Raw genomic sequence first — 20,632 nt, 5'->3', positions numbered from 1 at the left:
CATGGTGGAGAATGGCATAGTGGCACAACGGATAGCATTCTCACCTTACAGCAAGAGGTTTCCCAGTTCGATTCTCATCTGGGGTGCCTTCTGTGTGGAGTCTGCATATTCTCGTATTTCTGATGAAGTTGGTTTTTACGAAAGCGGATATTAAATATTTTACACGCTAAAGCACTTTTTCCAGTTCTTTCTGCCACTTTAGTTGTGTTTTTTGGTTTCTACTTGGCGATTCTGTTTTTTGATATTCTCTGTGTTCATATGGGTTTCCTCTGGGTGCTCTGGTTTCCTCCCACATTCCAAAGAAATGCAGTAGGTAGACTAGACACTCCAAACTGGCCACAGGTGTGTGTGTGTGTGTGTGTGTGTGTGTGTGTGTGTGTGTGTGTGTGTGTGTGTGTGTGTGTGTGTGTGTGTGTGTGTGTGTGTGTGTGTGTGTAAGAACTACCGTGGCAGGGCTAGCCAACCAGTGGTGTAAACCTCGGCTCTAGATGATTGTCACTATTGCAGTGACCACGACCCCATGTTCAAAAAATGGAAACTGCTTGAGTTAAACTAGTGGGAGTGTCACTGGAAGAAAGCCTAAGGCCTACAGAGGGCGAGTACTGGGACTTGCTAAACTGACAAGAATAGTTAATAAAACAGAGGAATAAGCAATTCAATCTGGAAAGGAAATCAGAATCTAAAACATATTTTCCTCTGCTTTCTACAATAAATTACAAGGTTACTGCAAACTACACCAGTATGTTTACACTAACCCTCCCACTTTGGGGTTGAGGGCCTGGGAAAAATCTTAGAGCTGTAAGGCAGCTGGGATCCATTTCCTGTCTCACTCCGACAGCTCAGCCCTAAGCATTTACTGCTGCCTTGTCAGTGCATTTCACAGCAAGGTCTGTGAAAAAAAGACAGGCTACATCAAAAGCATGGCAAAGCTAGTGGGCTTATTTTCACTTCCCACCAGATGTTTTCAGGATGCGTTATCATCTTTCAACTCTCCTCAGAATTAATTTGGCTGAACATAATAAATTCCACTGACTAAAGTTATATATTTCTTTGATTATATGTTGGGGAAGGGTAGTCCCATTAAAATATATGTGCAATCTCCAGAATATGGCTGAGAAGCCTTGTGTGAAAGTTTTATGATGGAATGAAAACAGCTGGCCATGAAGCAGAAGTGTCAGATTTACTGAAATACAAAGCAGACTGGTGTTGTGGTTTTATAAACATAGCCACGGTCACAGCCTAAGTTATCAGACTGCATGACAATGACAACAAGAGTTCTGAAACTCCAAACTGCTTCCAGCTACCAGGAAGGCGCCTAATATAGCTATAATGTGGGCAAAGTACAATCCAAGCGCATTCATGTGAGCAAGAAACGCATTTAGCAGAAATGTTAACATTACTTGCACTCTTGCAGAAGTCAGGGAAGGTAATGCACCCAGCTCAGGCAGTTGACGACATTACTACTGGTTAATTACCAGTGCTTAATGACATTACTACTGGTTAACTACCAATGCCTGGTATCGCATCCAGAAGTAAGTGATGGATATCCTGTCTCTGGGTGAGCTACTGAGAAAAATTGCAAGGAGTACAACTTTGATTAAGGTCCCAGTGGCCTAATGGATAAAGCATCAGCCTCAGGACCTGGGGATTGTGGGTTCAAGTCCCACCTGTGTTGATGATATTTATCAGAACAGCAAGACTACACTGATTATTCTGATGAATATATACAAAGGCTGAAGTTGTTCCAGTTCAGCAATCTAAAAGTTAGTATGTGTGTATCTATATCTTTATCTATATATATGACAATATCTATGTATAGATATAGATATAGCTGTATATACATTCACACAGATATAAGTATCCGGGATGTCTGGGTGCAGGAAGAGGCAACTCCCCCTTGCAAAAAATAAATAAATAAATGCTTTCACAGCTTTGACATTCCCACTAATTAGGTGAAAAGTGCATGTGTCCATCTAACTGCTGACCAGATGTACTGACTACATAAGGCCATAGAATGAGTGAGCATTTAGTGTGCATTTTTTAAAATAATTTAACTAGACAAGCACACAAGGTATGAGTGTCTTTTAGTAGGGCTAACACATTGCTGGGTTTACTTGAATTGTTCAGAGTCACACAGTATCAAGGGGAAAATGACACAATCAAACCCAGGAATATAGGATAAAAGTCTGTTGCAGCTCTTAATCTTAACTCCTTGTGCAATACTGCTGGGCATGACACAAGAATGCCTAAATCAGTTCTCCAAGATTTTACCCCCCATTATCTTTTACTCTATGGGAACAAATTATAAATTAATTTTGCTACCACAAAAATGCAGGAAAGCAGTTTGCTGGTGAACAGCAGCAACAGAAACCATTTCAGTAAGTGTCCACTTGTGGATGAAAGAGAAGATTGGTGTTGCACAGTATGCAATAAGAAAAAGGCACATAGGTTCATAGGTAGGTACTAGGCTATCGGCCCAAGGGCCTAAGTAAGCCTAGCCAACAAATGTATGCATTTATGCAAATCACTTTTCTGCAAAGTCTGTTAAATCATGACCAGTAAGCTGAAAGCATAATTTGTGATTTTTTTTTAAATATACAGACAATGGTTTCCCTCTATTCACATAATGCAGTTAATTCTGGTGTTGCAGCTTTCCGAGTAAATTATAAAATACTTTCTGAATTGCCTGTTAGATCCACTGGCCGCAAACAGATAGGTTTCATGGAAAAGCATAGTAAGAAAATGCAATCACATGCAATAAGAGACATTCTCTCTTTTTGTACCCTTTTCTTCCTCTTGCCATTTTCCGCATGGTGCAGATCTTCCTCCATGTCTACTCTGACAACCTTTGCCTTCACCGCTCTAATTTTAGTGTAATAAGCAATGCTAGTAAATTTTTATTTGCATGTGTACCTGGTTGTATGAAGTCCTTCAAAGTCTATCTATCACATTATCTAATCATAATGGGTATAAAAAATGTATCTAATCATAGTTGATCTAAAGATAGTTTGCAGTAAACTTTGCCAGTTGTAAGTCTAATAAAAATATTTACAATTTTTAATTACTGGTATTCGTTTTCTTACAGCTGTTCCCTGTGGTCCAGTGGTGCAAGGTTTGATTCCCTCAGCTTCCACTGCCTGTGTGACTCTGAACAAGTCACTTAACCGGACACCACATCTGGGCTGTGCCTGAAAAAGGTGCATGGAGACCAGTGCTCTACCCTGGAAAACAAATACAAATAAAACAGATCTATACTGTAGTTTGATTTATCAAAGTGTGTTGGATTGTGAGAACAGGTGGTGCAATTCCAATGTTTTCCCTTTCTTCCACTGCACTACAAGTTAGACAAGGTGTGCATACAATGTCAACAGCAACACAATGACACAGTTTGACTGTGTGCTACAAACAAAATGTTAACATCAGCATAGTGCCACAATATGACTGTGTGCATAAACATAAAATGTCAACATCAGCATAGCTCCACAGTCTATGTGCAAACAGATACAATGTCAACATCGGCACAGCATCCGTCTGACTGTGTGCATACAGATAAAATGTCAACATCAGCACAGCGTCAAAGTCTGACTGCATGCACACAAATAAAATGTCAACATCAGCACAGCTCCGCAGTCTGTGTGCATACAGATAAAATGTCAACATCAGCACAGTGCCACAGTCTGACTGTGTGCATACACAAAAAATTTCAACATCAGCACAGTGCCACAGACTGACTGCGTGCATACACAAAACATCAATGTCAGCACAGTGCCAAAGTCTGACTGCATACACACAAATAAAATGTCAACATCAGCACAGTTCCACAGTCTGTGTGCATACAGATAAAATGTCAAGAAAAGTACAGCGCCACAGTCTGACTGACAGCATACACATAAATTGTCAACATCAACAAAGCACCACAGTCTGTCTGTGTGCACACACATAAAATGTCAACATTGGCACAATGCCACAGTCTGACTGTGAGCATAAACATGCAATGTCAACATTAGCACATCCCTATAATCTGACTGTGTGCATACAGTTAAAATGTCAACATCAGCGCAGCTCCAAAGTCTGACTGTGTGCATATGCATAAAATGTCAACATCAACACAGTGCCACAGTCTGACTGTGTGCATACAGATAAAATGTCAACATCAGCACAGCACCACAGTCTGATTGTGTGCATACAGATAATATGTCAACATCAGCACAGTGTCACAGTCTGTGTGCATACAGATAAAATGTCAACATCGGCACAGTGTCACATTCTGACTGTGCGCAAACAGATAAAATGTCAACATCGGCATAGAGCCAAAGTCTAACTGTGTGTACACAGATAAAATGTCAACATCGGCACAGTGCCACAGTCTGACTGTGTGCATAAACATAAAATGTAAACATCAGCACATCCCTATAATCCAACTGTGTGCATACACATAAAATGTCAACATCAGCACAGTGCCACAGTCTGTGTGCATACACTTAAAATGTCAACTTCAGCACAGTGCCACAGTCTGACTGTGTGCATATGCATAAAATGTCAACATCAGCACAGTGCTACAGTCTGACTGTGTGCATACACATAAAATGTCACCATCAACACAGTGCCACAGTCTGACTGTGTGCATACGCATAAAATGGCAACATCAGCACAGTGCCACAGTCTGACTGTGTGTGTATGCATAAAATGTCAACAGCAACACAATGACACAGTCTGACTGAGCATACACATAAAATGTGAACATCAGCACAGCCCCACAGTCTGTGTGCATACAGATAAAATGTCAACATTGGCACAGTGGCAGTCTGACTGTGTGCATACAGATAAAATATCAACATCAGCACAGCTCCACAGTCTGTGTGCATACAAATAAAATGTCAACATTGACACAGTGCCACAGTCTGATTGTGTGCATATGCATAAAATTTCAGCATCAGCAGAGCAGTATAGTCTGGCTGTGTGCATATGCATAACATGTCAACATCAGCACAATGTCACAGTCTATGTGCACATGCATAAAATGTCAAAATCAGCACAGCACCAAAGTGTGACTGTATGCACATGCATAAAATGTCAGCATCAGCTCAGTGCCAATATATCACTGTGTGCAATCACTTAAAATGTCAATATCAACATAGTGCCACAGTCTGACTGTTTGCATATGCATAAAATTTTAACAGCAGCATTAGCACCACAGTCTGTGTGCATACAAAAAAAATTTCAACATCAGCAGAGTGCCACAGTCTGACTGTGTGCATACAGATAAAATGTCAACATCGGCAAACTGCCACAGTCTGACTGTGTGTATCTGCAGACTTATAAAATCTCAAACTCAGCAAAGTGCAAACAGTCTGTGTGTATATGCATAACATGTCAACATCAAGTCTGACTGTGTGCATACAGATAAAATGTCAACATTGGCAAACTGCCACAGTCTGACTGTGTGTATCTGCAGACTTATAAAATCTCAAACTCAGCAAAGTGCAAGCAGTCTAACTGTATGTATATGCATAAAATGTCAACATCAGCACAGTGCCACAGTCTGACTGTGTGCATATAGATAAAATGTTAATATTGGCACAACCCCACAGTCTGACTGTGTGCATATGCATAAAATGTCAACATCAGTACAGTGCCACAGTCTGTGTGCATACAGTTAAAATGTTAGCATCAGCACAGTCCCACCATCGGACTGTGTGCATACAGATAAAATGTCAACATCGGCACAGTGCCACCGTCTGACTGTGTGCATACAGATAAAATGTCAACATCAGCACAGGGCCACAGTCTGACTGTGTGCATACTGACAAAATGTCAATATCGGCACAGTGCCACAGTGTAAGTGCACACAGATAATATGTCAACATCAGCACAGTGCCACAGTCTGTGTGCATACAGATAACATGTCAATATCAGCACAGTGTCACAGTCGCAAAGTGTCACAGTCTATGTGCATATGCATACAATGTCAACATCAACACAGTGCCACAGTCTGTGTGCATACAGATAACATGTCAACATCAGCACAAAGAGAGTGTCTAGGGAGTGGAGTTTTTTGTTTAGGCTCCTAGCATTGAGCAGTGATACCTTTAGATTTTCTTGGTTTTGATTTCCTGTGTCGGAAGTATTTTCAGTTTGGCACTGCCTAAAAATGGCACTATGGGGGGAGGACAATGTTTAAGCTAATATTCGAAAGCCTAGAGGGAAGAGGTGCAGACCATCCCTGGCAAAACAGCGTGGTCTGTTGACCATCTCCTTCTATGCTGACAAATATTGCACCCCCTTAGAATGACACCAGAAACTAAGCCAATTATTAAAGTTAATCATCTTTTTTTCGTATTGTGGCATCATCCTTGGAGAAAGTAAAACACTGTTCAATGCTAGGCTCATACCAGCCTGAGACACTTATTTCGAAAGCTGTATGGTCTTTCTTCATATAATCTAGGTGGGTATGTCTCAGGTCATTTACACCCACATGGACTATGACTCAGTCATATTGGTAATTGTGATCCAATGACCTGAGTGCATGTGTAATGTGGCAGATCCTAGCCCCTGATAAGCAACTGACCGTAACTTCCTCCTTACTCAGCCTGGTGAAAGGGACATCAGTGTGTCTCACAATGGAGTCTCCAATGACTAGAATGTTGGATTGTGTGGTGACATGCCTTATGGGCTTAGAGGGAGAGGGTACATGAGATGCAGCTCTATGTGTTGATGTGGGCGTTGTTTTGAAACACTGCGTTTGGGGCTGTTGAGGGTATTTCTTATATGTACTTTGTCTAGGAGGTCTTCGTGGTTTAGGAACGTTACATGTAAGTGCCTCAGTATATGTGGGTTTAATATGTCTACTTTGAATTGTGCATGATGGGTGCAGCATGTGTACTACTGACAACCTTATTTACATTAGGAGTACTTTTACGTGAGAGCTTTGCCACCAGTGATATTGTGTAAATACATCTCTCACATACCGTATCAGTTTGTTTGAGAATTAACTGGTTGTCAGTAAAGTTTGTTTGAGAATTAACTGGTTGTCAGTAAACATGAGGCAATTTCTACATTGCCTCAGGATGCCCATAACCACCAAGCTGGCAACGGAGACAGTAGGAAAGTTCATATCCATGGTAACAGACCCTTTTTTATTGATTAGACAGCTGGAGAGAATATCAATCACTGTCAGGAGTATCCAGTTTGTAACTATGTGGACAGTGCTTGTCACTGCAAACTAGTTGTCCTGTGTGCAACTAGAAATTGTAGAAATTTCAATTGTGCTTTAACAGGAAAAATGTTACTCAAGGTGTCTGAGTCTGTACACAGCATTGCCAAACACTTGAGGGGAAACAAATATGCAGACCCTGAAAATTTAAGTATTTAGGCAGATACTCTAAAGTTAGAAAGAAAGCCATACTTACTGAAAACAAAGAATTAGCTTGTCAAGAATGATGAAAAGAGGGGAGTCGCATGAATGGCTACTGCCTGGCTACTACTAATGCTGGTCTCAGCACAGCTTCACTCTGTTAGGATGCAATACTCCTTTGCTTCTTCTCTCACCAAAAGCAAAATGTTAGCACCAATCCCAAGAAGAGAAGCAGGCCACAGCCTGTTTGGTGACCCACAGTTTTGTCCCAGATGATGCAAGGCTTGTAGCCTTTTTCTGGTAGATGCCTCAAATAGCAACCAGACCAGTCAGGTACGTTAAGCACAGACACTCAGTCTCCAACCAGAAAGAGTCAGGAATCAATGCACTCTGTTCCTACTCTCACCAGGATCAGAATATAAGCACAGATTCTAAGATGTCACCTATAAAGCGTTATTAGGCTTTCTGGTGATCAGCAGCCTCCAGGAAATAATGTCCCTGTACTCCTTCTCTCACCTGGAGAAAACAAAAGCACTAATTCCAAGATGACTATTGAGGCAGAATGTGGGCTCTTCAAGAACTGGTGGTCTTGCAATGGATACTTAAAGGTAAGATGAAAAAAATGGTTTATCCTAAACACTGCAGTGTGCACTAAGCAGTTAGATATGAAAGTGGGTAACTTGTCTAAAAAGTTGAGTTTTAGTGGAGAGCCACTATTTTTAAAAGAGCTAGATGGTGGGCACTTTTGTATTCTGGTACTATGGAATACAGTAGGATGGCCAATGCATTTAAATAGTTGAAGAGAGTGATTTCACAAAATGATAATTTTGTGCTTACTCACAGCAGTCAGTAAACGCAGAGAGGAAACAATATATATGGTCAAATTAACATAAGGGGCAGGCAACTAGAAAAAGAGTGGTGTTTAAGAATACAACAGTAACAGGGTGGGAGGGTGGAAATATTTCTGTCTGACTCACGAGGGAGAGCTGTGGTCTCTTTCCAAGTTTTAATATGCAGTTAAAAGCAGAACACAAGTAAAACACAGTATAAAAAACAAATCACAGTATTCAAAATAGAAAAAGGCAATAAAATAATACAAAATATAAGAAATAAAAAGCAAACTAACCTTTCCCTCACAGCAAACTGTGGCAGAGTCTGGATGAGCCTTTACAGAAAAGCCAATGGTATAACCAACACACGCACGCACACATGCAAGCACACACACACACACACACACACACACACACACACACACACACACACACACACACACACAAACACAGGACAGCCAGATGAGATATGTTTCACACACATGCACACAGATGGCAGCATTGAGATTAGAACACCTACCTATCTAGTTGTATATGCTATAGTGCTACGCACTTATTGCATGCCCAACGGAGCTTATATATAAACTCTGGTTTCCACATACATTCCAAAGTCATGCTTCTGGAGCATTTCTCCCATGGCATCTCCTGAAAACAGGTTCTTTCCTAACTGGACTTTCCCAGTCAACATATGCTAAATAAATAAAATAAATAATAATTTTTAACAAGACCCCGTCAGATCCATCTTAAGCTCATGGTACTAATCCCCTTAAACTGCCCTCCTACTGAAAGGCTTGAAACGATAGAAGGACACCTTAACTGAACAAACTAACTGAAAAACCTCCTGCCTTGTCCCACGGACCTAAAACACCTGATAAGGTACCAATCCCCTTAAACTGCCCTCCTACTGAGAGGCTTAAAATGATAGAAGGACACCTTAACATGACAAACTAACTGAAAAACCTACTGCCTTGTCCCATGGACCTAAAAGACCTGATAAGGTACTAATCACCTTAAACTGCCCTCCTACTGAAAGGCTTGAAATGATAGAAGGACACCTTAACTGGACAAACTATCTGAAAAACCTCCTGCCTTGTCCCATGGACCTAAAAGATCTGATAAGGTACTGTTCTTCTTTCGGCTTTTCCCGGTTAGGGGTCGCCACAGTGGAACTCCGGTCTGCTAATGATTGGCAGTAGATTTTTTACGGGTGCCGAGGTGCCAGCTCGACGCCCAACCTTCAACGAAGGCATGCTCATTCTACGCATGTCTTTCGAACGCCACTCGACCGTGGGGAGGACATGCAGACTCCACAGAGAAGGTGCTCCAGCCAAGAATTGAACGGGAGAACCTCTTGCTGTGAAGCGACAACGCTACCGCTGCACCACTATGGCTAATCCCCTTAAACTGCCCTCCTACTGAAAGGCTTGAAACAATAGGTCACCTTAACTGGACAAACTAACTGAAAAACCTCCTGCCTTGTCCCACGGACCTAAAACACCTGATAAGGTTACTACCTCTACTATTCTGCTTGTATGTACTACATAAGCTAGCCGTATTGGGTCTATAGCACTCCCAGATGCCCCTTCAAAAGTCCCATGCTAAAATACCATTACAATTTGGCTACTTAAAGTTATAAAACCTTAGGGGAACTCTTGGCTCATCTTGTATCCCTGCTGGCCCCAAAACTACAAAGACTAGTGGATCCTTTGATTAAAACGCTTAGCGTTTTAATATAAAGAGGCTCTCCTGGCTCTATTCCTACCTTTAATACCCTAAAACTAATCTAGCTGAAAAGCAGGTAAGCCTGTAGCATTGTCAATAAGTGAGCTATAAACGCTAAGTATTTTATATCAGCAAAAAAACTCTATTATAAAGGGCTAAAAACTTAACAAAAAAGGCAAAACTAATACAAAAAAGAACTTATTTGCTATTGTACTTACGTAGCACACACAGACCATCAGAACCTCGTTTTCTGGTTAAGCCCTGTGTGCATGGGCTTGCTCCATGCCCCGCCCTGCCCTCAAATCCCACCCATCCCCAGTCCTGCTAAATGTATAGTATTATCACCACAACCCCACTCTTTAGAACCTATCAGCTATAACTGAGCAATTAAAAGGCAGTCCCTTACTCACCCTAATTCACCTATCCATACCCTGAGCACCAGCCCATATCTACACTATGGCACTGCTGCTCTCACCACCCAAATTAATGTTAATAAACCCCATAATACCTATGATGCTAATCCCATATATACTTACTGCCTACGAACACCAGCTCTATTGTGGTTTCCATTACCCAAGAGGCCAAACAAACACACTGACCAAACAAGTTAGATCATTTGATAAATCCCCTCACGCATTCAACACAAACTATCCATTAGGACAAGATACATCCATCCAAAAGACTAAAAAATACCACAATCTTATTCTCAAATTCCTGACGTTGACCTTTAAATCTCAATGTAATCTCACAATGGATGGTAACACCCACCCAAACCCTGGCCCATTCTCAACCAACTGCTCTAGCCCCAGCATTACTTCTCCTCTTAACACTCAAACTCTAAACAGACCTCCTAACTCACTCCTGGTTAGTCATCTAAACATTATGAGCATAAACAATAAGGCTCATCACCTCCATGCCCTACTACAACATCTTTCCCCGGATATCCTGTGTCCACAGAAACCTGGCTAAAACATCAACCTCAGACAATGAGGGTATACCATCAGGTTACAATATATTAAGGCTTGACCGCACCACTAAAAAGGGAGGTGGCGTAGCTGTACTATATAAATCCATGCTAGAGATGACCAATGATACCTTACAAACAACACAGTTGACAAGGCTGAAATTATTATTACTAAATTACATATCAACAAAAATAAATACATATATATTGCCTATGTCTATATTCCCCCAGGTAACAATATAAAGATTCTAAAGGATATACTATAATTACCCCCAAGAAACCATTGTTCTTGGGGACTTTAACAGAGTGGTACACCTGCTCCTCAGAACCCCCTATTCATCATGTTAACCTATAGGGATTCACACAGGTCATATCCTCCCCCACTAGGATAAGTAAACCCAACAATAAAGAAACTACCCTAGACTGGATACTTATTAACAATCATCCCCATATGTATGAAGCTGGGACTTTGCCTGAAGACATAAGTGATCACTTTCTCACCTATATAATCAGGCAAAAGGCTGAAATCCCTAACCAACCCACTCATAAAACAATTAGGAACAAGAAAAACTTTAACCTCAATAACTTCCAAAGTGAACTCAAACTCTGTAATTGGTCAGCCTTAAAATTAGAAGAAGCTGTAAAACACTTTAATAGCAAATTCTTAGCCATCCTTAACACCCACGCACCAGCACGCTCTATAAGAACTAAAACTGTCCCATGGCTTTCAGAAGAAACCAGACAAAAAAATCTCACTTAGAAACAAAGCCTTGGCCACCTGGTGAGCCACAAAAGCCTCCACAGATCAACTTAGTTACAGACAGCTACGGAACGATACAATCTGTTATAACTGACAAAAAAAACTATTATTGCTGCCTACAACAGGAACACCTAGATAAACCCCAAAAATTTTGGGCAGGCATAAATAAACTTCTACACCCAGGACAATCACCACCCCTAACCCATCAACGTCTAAATGATAAACCTCCAGTAGAAGTTGTCAATTCCTTCCATACCTTCTTTACAGAAACTACCCGGCATCTAGATAGTCAACTATCCCCCAGTGGGCCAAATCCAATTACTGCTACACCCAGTGCCAAACTACCTTTAACTTTCAACCAGCCTCAGCATCATTTATCAGAAAACTAATCAAAAAATTAAAACCAACTACCCTAGCTGCAGATCTCCTCCCAGCAGAGTACTTACAGAAAGCAGCTGATGCTGTAGCCTACCCAATATCCATTCTGATCAACAGAAAAATATCTGAAGCTTCCATCCCCTCCATCTGGAAGATATCCCATGTTATCCCACTCCATAAAGGAGGCAGCTCCTCTGAGTTCTCAAATTACAGACCCATAGCTATTCTGTCACCACTAGCCAAAATTATGGAAAAATGCATCCATAGACAACTCCTGAATAATCTTACCAAGAACAATCTCCTAACAAACTCCCAGCATGGTTTTAGACTGTACCACAGTACCACCATTGCCCTTCTCTCCTTCACTCACATCATAAATCAAAACTGAAACAGTAATAAACTTTCCTCAGCCATCTTTTTAGATCTTTCCAAGGCTTTCAATATGGTAAACCACCAACTAGTTATACAAGCATTGGAAACAATTTCCCTAGACACCCAGGTTATCCAATGGTTCCAATCTTATCTGAGTGGTAGACAACAAGCAGTCCTATGGAAGTACAACCTATCCACCCTTTCACCTATCACACTTGGGGTCCCCCTGGGCTCTAACATAGGGCCCCTCCTATTTTCCATACTTGTTAATGACCTGCACAAGGTCATCCCAGATGCCAACTATATTCAATATGCAGATGATTCGACCCTAATATGCTCGGCCACATCCCCAACAGTGCTGCAGGCTTCATCCCGAAACACTTTCAATGATGTTGAAAACTGGCTCCTTAATTGCCGTCTCATATTAAATCCCAGCAAAACAAAGCTGCTGCTGTTCTCTCCATCTCAAAGATCTACCACCCCAACCTTCTCCATAAAATCCAATAACAGCACTATTATTTCTCCAGATCTCTCTACCAAGCTCTTAGGTGTAACAGTTGACAATAATCTGAAGTTTGACTTGCACATTAACCACACAATTAAAGCAGTTAATAAAAAACTTGGCTCGCTATACAGGATTAAACCCTTTCTAACTCCCCTAGCGAGGACTGTTATTACTCGCACACATCTACTCTCTACACTCCTCTATGCCTCCTCCTTATTCACAAACTTGAATAAAACTGACCTGAACAAGTATACAAGCTGCTATATTCACATTGCTAGATTTGCCAACGGTACAGCCTATAGAACCCACCACTGCCTTAACCTTGATCTTCTAGGGTGGCTTGAACTACCTAACTTACTTAAGGTCAACCAGCTAGTAATTGCCCATAAGATCCTCTACCAGTCCAAATATTCACCTGTTATTAAAAGTCTTATAACCCCCTACCAGAATCTCAAGACACTCTGTTCATACAACAAATGTTAGTGTATACATTAAAAACAAACAACTTAGCTGGGGAAGCCCTGCTTGCCAACTCTGTTGGTAAAACATGGAATTCACTTCCTGCTGACCTAACTTCAGAACTCTCTTTAGCCCAATTAAAAAAAAACGTATACAATAGTTTAAAACACAATAGCTATGTCCTTACTTTACCCTCGACTAACTTCTACCCCCTTAACTGCGTGTCTAATGAGGACTTCCTACCCTCTAAGTGACTATATCTTAATTATTGGTTAATAACCAAATAGCTTTGTGTGACTGTGTGATGCTTAGATCCTTCTAATGAATGTAAATCTGTATAGAATTTGTAAAATATGATTTATGTGTATATATGAAATATTTTTTTTGTAAAATTAATGGAGCTTTTCTCCCCGGGACTCTGCTGAAAATGTACATGTATCCAGTTGGACTATCCCAGTCAACAAATATAAAATAAATAAATTTGTTTACTGGGAAAGTCCGACTAGGACAGAGCCTCTTTTCAGTGGAGGCCCTGGCAAAAACTCTCCAGACACGTCATTGGAATGTGGGAGGAAACCGGAGTACCCAGAGGAAACCAATGAGAATGCAAGGAGGGCATTTTAAATAAATAAAATAAATAAAAATTTTTAACATTTGTTTACTGGCAAAGTCTGACAGGGACACAGCCTATTTTCAGGGGAGACCAGGGGAGAAACGCTCTAGAAGCATGTCTTTGGAAATGAGATTAACTTGATTTAAATGGACAGCTTCTGCATGCATGTATGTGTATGTGGGAGACATCCTCTGTTTGTATAACAAGGCTTCAGCCCACTCTATATGTCTTTAAGAAGTCCTTAAGGATCCACCTGTTCCATAAAGTATACTTTAAATATCCATTTTTAATATTTTTTACTCAAAGACAGATATTTTAACTTTCTCTCACAGCTGTTTTGTTTTATGCTATTTTGATCATCATTACTTCTTATATTATTACCTCTTGTTTCTTACTTTTATGCATTTATAATAGTTTTTGTACAAGCTTAGTTATAAGCATTTGGTAAAACAAGTTCTGAATGACTCATTGATAGTGACAGAGCTTGCAAACATGTGCATTTCTCAAATCATAAATCATCTAATACAGTTTATTTGCAAACTTCCAGCACCAGCCTAAATCATTTTCTACAGTTTAAATATGCAAATTCCCAGCTACCACCTAAATTGTCTGCTATAGTGCTGAGCCAATAGCTACGCTAACATGGTAATGGCTCAATGGGAGAATATGTTTGTTTTCAGTTCATCCTTTACATCATATATTAAGGTACACAAGAAATTTGTGGATGACCTTTTTATTGTTTGGATGGGTACTGAAGCTTCTCTCCTGGAGTTTATTGATTATGTTAATGGGACAGTTCCATTCTTGAGGTTTACATGTAGGTATTCTCGTGGTGAGATTGATTTTCTGGATATCAAATTGATTGTAGATGAACATAATAAATTGATTATTACATTATATAGAAAAGATTGTAGAAGGAATACCATGCGCCATCGCAGTAGCATGCACCCTGGACACATATTTAGGAATGTGGTTAAAGGTCAGGGTATGCGTATTTCCCGTCTTAATAACAAGGATGATTTGTTCCATAGAGACATGGAAAAACTGAAGGAAGAATTCTTGTCTAGGGGGTATAATAGCCATGAGATTGATATAGGACTGAATGAGTGTTTTTTAGAGAGAAGGAACAGAGCCCGCCCTTTTTATTCTAACAACTATCATCTTCGAAGGGATGCTAGCTCTGATATAGGAGGACCTGTATGCACTAATAGAGATGTGTTTCTCTCTCTATACTATACCAGTGATGTTAACAGTGTTCTGCATATAGTAAGAGACAACTGGTCTATTCTGCACCTAGCTGATGGTTTGAAAGAGGTGGTGGGAGATAGACCCCATTTTGTCTTTAAGAACAGGAAAAGCCTTAAACGACCGTTATGTTATAAGAATAGATCGATAGTAGTTGGAGACAATGGAGATAGGCAGGTTGGAACAACGATGTGTATGGGTTGTGGTTTTTGCAGTAGTACAGATGTTTCATGTGGTTTTGTCCAGTGGTTTTTGCAGTAGTACAGATGTTTCATGTGGTTTTGTCCAGTGGTTTTTGCAGTAGTACAGATGTTTCATGCGGTTTTGTCCAGTGGTTTTTGCAGTAGTACAGATGTTTCATGCGGTTTTGTCCAGTGGTTTTTGCAGTAGTACAGATGTTTCATGTGGTTTTGTCCATCCAGCCACTAAGATCAGATATGACTTTAGAGAACAAGCTAATTGTAGAAGTAAGGATTTCATTTATTTGGCTAGTTGTAGGAAGTGCAGCTGTTTCTATATAGGGAAGACAAATAGATCCCTTATGGAGCGCATTAGGGAACATCTATATAGTATTAACAGACAAGACTTACACAATGCACTAGCGAAACCTTGTTTTGAACATGGTGCGGAACATGTCTTTGGACTTAGGGTGGTAGAACTGGTGAGACCCAGTGTAAGAGGGGGTGATCTTAAGAATTACACAGAAACACGTGAGCTTTGGTGGATTATTTGAGTGCAAGCTGGAAAGTTTCCAGGTATTAATGAAAGAACTTCCATTAAACCTGTTTTAAAAAGACAGGGTCTTTTTAAATAAAGCAATGAATGAAGTTTTACCCTCTTTGTTTTAAGTTTGAATGTAATTGCATAATTGTTTGCTGCTGCTCATTGGTTGTATGTTATTTAAATTGTGTATGGTGCACTGGTTTATGTTGTGATCTGATGAAGCACTTATTTCCATGTGAAAGTGCTTATCTACTTCATTAAATTTGTTCCGTTTTATGCCCCTGGCTGTGGAGTGGTGTATTTTCTTTTATCTCGGATTACTTGTTTGCTGGTATACACCACTTGTCCTGGGAAGAGTTATTTTGTTCATATAGTGCACATGCAAATTCTGGGCTAGCACCTAAATCATCTGGTACAGGTTATATGCAAATTTCCAGCTTCCACCTAAATTGTCTCCTACAGTTTATATGCAAATTTCACACCCAAACCTAAACTGTCTTTTACAGTTTAATATGCAAATTCCCAGCTACTCTTCAGCACTCCTGTGGTACAGAAGGATAAAGCCCTGACTATGCCGAGCCAACCTGAGGTCAATGAGATGCTCAGGTGACTCATGGAGAGGAAGAGGCATGATATTTACCATCCTGGGGGAGGTCTGTCCTATGGGCATCTCTAGCGATGATTTTGGGTGGAGGATGGGGACTTTGCTACTAGGGGGTGTATCCAAAGTGAGAACAGGCTGGAGATATGGCTGAGCTGCCACAAAGACAAGGCAAAATGCTGTATACCATTGTATACCTGTCCCTGGAATTTACAACAAGAACTGTGAGGTTAGAGGGAGTAATGGGATAGGTCAAAAAGAGACATACACCACAGCAAATGCTGATGGACAGACCCCCAGGATGCCCTTATGTTCCATGCTGGCTGCAGCCCTATTGGATGAGTTTGGCAGATAGGAAGTGGCTGGCAGACCAGGTGACAGAGGTGGGGTACTGGATAGGGTGCACAGGATAATGGAGAAGGGAGAAAAAAATGCTCTCCCCCAAAAATTTCAGCTACCACCTAAATCATGTTCTACAGTTTAATATGCAAATCCTTAGCACACAACTGCTCATTAAATTGTAGACACTAATAAAACTAATTACAGCCCAGGTCAAAAATGACAACATGTATATAATTGATATGCTGGTAAAACAGTACAAAAAATGTCAATGATCACAAAATGTTAAAAATATATTTGGGATGGATTCATTATCAAATTATATTTGTTCGTTTCTCATGTTTCTTACCTGCAGAGTGTGCTCAATTGCATTGGGGAAATGCTTGAGGGTACACATTGGAAAACCCATATCCGTAGGGTCACGATTAGTCCCATAGGATTCCGTCAAAAATGGAAGAATAACCTGTGTGTTCCCTTTTGTGCCAAGGGTTCCCGATTCTAACAGTGGCTTGCCATAAAACACACAGCGCCCATCCATGTACATTCCTAGAAGCACACAGAAAGAAGGTTCATCAATGCACAGGAAACAAAATCTTAAACAAACGTTAATGTAGGCCAGACAGAGGAGATACACACCTAAATGTAGAGTGAACTGCCATAGTCAGCTTGCTCAGCTCAAGGGGGGGGGGGGGTCCACTGCGAAAATAGAAAGAAAAGGCTGGATGCTCGCTATGAATTTGAGGCTATTGGTAGGGAGGGTAATACTACAAAAAGATAACTGTAAAAATGTAGATAATATATTGGGTATACCCATTAACTTCATACTGTCTTTAATAACTGCTTTCTTAAAATGTTAACATTATGTAATGATTAAAGAATGGAAGGTAAAGGAAAGCAAGTATGCATGCACAGAGCAAAGATAAAGCGTTTGCGTGGAGAAGAATATAGATACACAGACTTGAGTAACTATACACACCAATATATAAAACAGAGTACCGTTTAAATTAAAATGTTTATGTTTGTTATCCTAGTAAACCCTGGGAATAATGTCTGGTTAGGTGATGTACTCACAAGTAGGGAAATGGCAAATAAAGGAATCGAACACAGGAATACAGGATGTAGTTCATTAGCAATGTATATCCGTAGCCCTCTGTGCTAAACTGTCAGACACTGACTTGACAGTAATCATGACTGGCATTCCTAGATCAGGAATTTGCCTTAATATTGCTACAACCCAAGTGCTCTAGGTTGCACTGCATCTGAATTGTTTTAATTGCTTTTCTGTATATACAGACTAGCCACTTATTCTACTGTATTACTGCCTCTTAAATCGTTTTTCAGTTGTGCACTTGCCTTGCTTCATTTAAAAAGTTTTAAATTGCTAACTTTGTAGAGTTTTAATTGCATTTACTGTTTAGGGCTACATACTCAAGTGCATTAGCTTTTCCTGTGTTTATTTACTGTATTATTGCATTGTTTAGCCTGTTTTAACCAGAAAAAAAAATACTATACTGTTTGCTCGTTTCCCGCCTTTCCTAGCTATAGTCCAGATCCCAGGCTTTGCTGGCTTCAGGACTTTATTTTTTGTGTTCAGAGCTATCCAGACCTTGCTGTGGAAGAGGGAAGTCCTACTGCTTACCAATGGGAGTGGTGAGCATTGTACTGCCTAACGCTAGAGGAGTGGTTTCCAGCTCTGAAATTATTTTATTAGCCATTTTGGGCTGATTTCTATCCCTTTCAATTTTCTGGATTAAAAACATGTGTGTTTGCGCATTTTTCGCATCATGCAACACCGCTGGGCTACGGTACTATTCCAAATGCCAGAAAGTCTGCTTTTCAAATTTTCCCTTAGAACTAGCTAGTTTCTCAATAGTAGCACTAAAATCTGAACCCCTGTGACTAGCACTTTCTCTAGAACCTGCTGGAAAGCACTAGGAAGCCTTAAACTGATACAAGCACTCAACTTTCCTTGTTAATAAGGAGAAATTAATCGTAGGCACTAAACAGCCTATAATTGCAAAGTACCCTGCAAAGGTAAGGGAAAACAGCTCTTGTATTTTACAAAAAAAAAAAAGCACCTAAATAGGCGTATCCAAGGGTCAGCTTCCGGTGATTTCTCCTGTGCATCTCAGGAATCTGGGCATACTGGGGCAATGCAGCAACTGCCTCATGTACACAGACAACCCTCTCCTCCTACCAACCGACACTACAGCCTGCGAGAGATGCACTTACATAGCCAAACTGGAAGCATAGCTCTCTCCAGCCAAGATTGTGCTAGGCAGTCAAGAGGAGAAGGCTAACACCTGCACTACACCTCAAGCAACACATAGCCCTTCAAAACCCAAACATAGCAACACTAAACCCACATATGCGGAGGCCCTTAACATTAACCTGCCCAAGAAATAAGGACCTCTGAAGATGAAATGCAAACAAACACCAGTCACAACCAAAGTGACACATAGCTCACAACACTAGTGTGCCACCCAACAACAGCCCCTAAAGCAAGACAACGTACCCAACACTTCAGTGTGCCTGACTATAGAGTTACCTATGACTAATGTCCCACTCACCAGGCTAAACAAGGAGAAAACTACAGTCAGCTGCCTGTCGGATGCCAGGATCCACCACATAAAGCATGCACTCAAGTCACTCTACAACAAGTATAAATATGACTCTGTCATTGTCTATGTTGGAGTGAATGACTTGAGATGTACCGCCCTGGACTACATGAAAAGAGACATGGAAGAGCTCACAGATCATGAGGCCCAGGCAGGTATGACCCTAGCACTGAGTAGCATCCTGCCTTCGCCCAGAATGATACTACACTATAAGGACAAAACGATTCAGTTAAATAATTGGCTAAGCTTCTGGTGTCATTCAAAAGGGATCCACTATCTGTCTGCCTAGGATGACATGATCGACAAACCATGATGCTTTGCCAGAAACAGTCTGCACCTGTCACCCCTAGGATTCAGGTTACTGGCTAAAGCTCTTGCCACCCCTATAGTGCCTTTTTTAGGCAAGATTCAAAGGACAAAACCACCACCGTAACAGATACAAGCATGCAAAATATGAAGGTAATGCGACTCAAAGCTAGAAGTCTAAAACCTCAAAATGCACTCTCTCGAGGCACTTCTAAAAATGGAGAACATTGATACCTGTGCAGTAACTGAGACCTGGTTCAAGGCTCCAGAGAGCACCCCTGCAATACCAGGCTACAACTCTTACCACACTTTTCAGCCACCAAACCAAGTCTGAAACACTAAAGGTGAAGGAGTGTCCATATTCACCAAGGATATTCACACCTCCAGCCTAGTTGCCCAACACAATGCATCTGAAATTCTCCAGGTGCAACTAACACTAGGTAAGACTGCAATCCAAATTGTAGCTTGCTACAGATCACCCACCATGCCCCAAGATTCTCACTACACCTTTCTAAACATACAGGAAAATATTAAGATACAACCAAACACCCTAATACTGGGTGATGTCATTAACTGGGAAAACCACTCGGGTACCAACACCTTTTCTCAATGGTTCTTGGAATTCATAAATTCCAATGCCCTGGATCAACTAATCGATTGTCCCAGCAGGGACTCCAATATCCTTGACCTGGTCATTACCAACATGGGAAATAGATGCTCCACACCAGTGGTCACCCCCTCATTGGTCTGACCATAAGCAAATCACCCTTGACATCCACATCCCACCACCACCCCCCAGTAAGGAAAAATCGGTAAAAAAACTTCTCCAAAGCCAGCTTCATG

At 40.8% G+C, this 20,632-nt stretch overlaps 1 protein-coding gene across 2 annotated transcripts in view; it reads right to left on the bottom strand.

Moving 5' to 3' along the window:
• Positions 1 to 20,632, bottom strand: part of LOC122807796 (ubiquitin-like modifier-activating enzyme 1) — a 2,541,412-nt gene that overhangs the window by 1,770,870 nt on the left and 749,910 nt on the right. For both annotated transcript variants that reach the window (XM_044078854.1, XM_044078853.1), the window contains exon 15: positions 17,215 to 17,411. In XM_044078854.1, coding sequence (XP_043934789.1) covers positions 17,215 to 17,411 — 197 coding nt within the window. The remainder of the gene's footprint in view (positions 1 to 17,214; positions 17,412 to 20,632) is intronic.

The sequence above is a fragment of the Protopterus annectens genome, chromosome 7.part1, assembly GCF_019279795.1.
Source record: "Protopterus annectens isolate FY-2018-M chromosome 7.part1, PAN1.0, whole genome shotgun sequence".
Taxonomy (NCBI): Eukaryota; Metazoa; Chordata; order Ceratodontiformes; family Protopteridae; genus Protopterus; species Protopterus annectens.
Note: the sequence above shows the minus strand (reverse complement) of the source record. Positions and strands in the feature narration are given on the sequence as shown.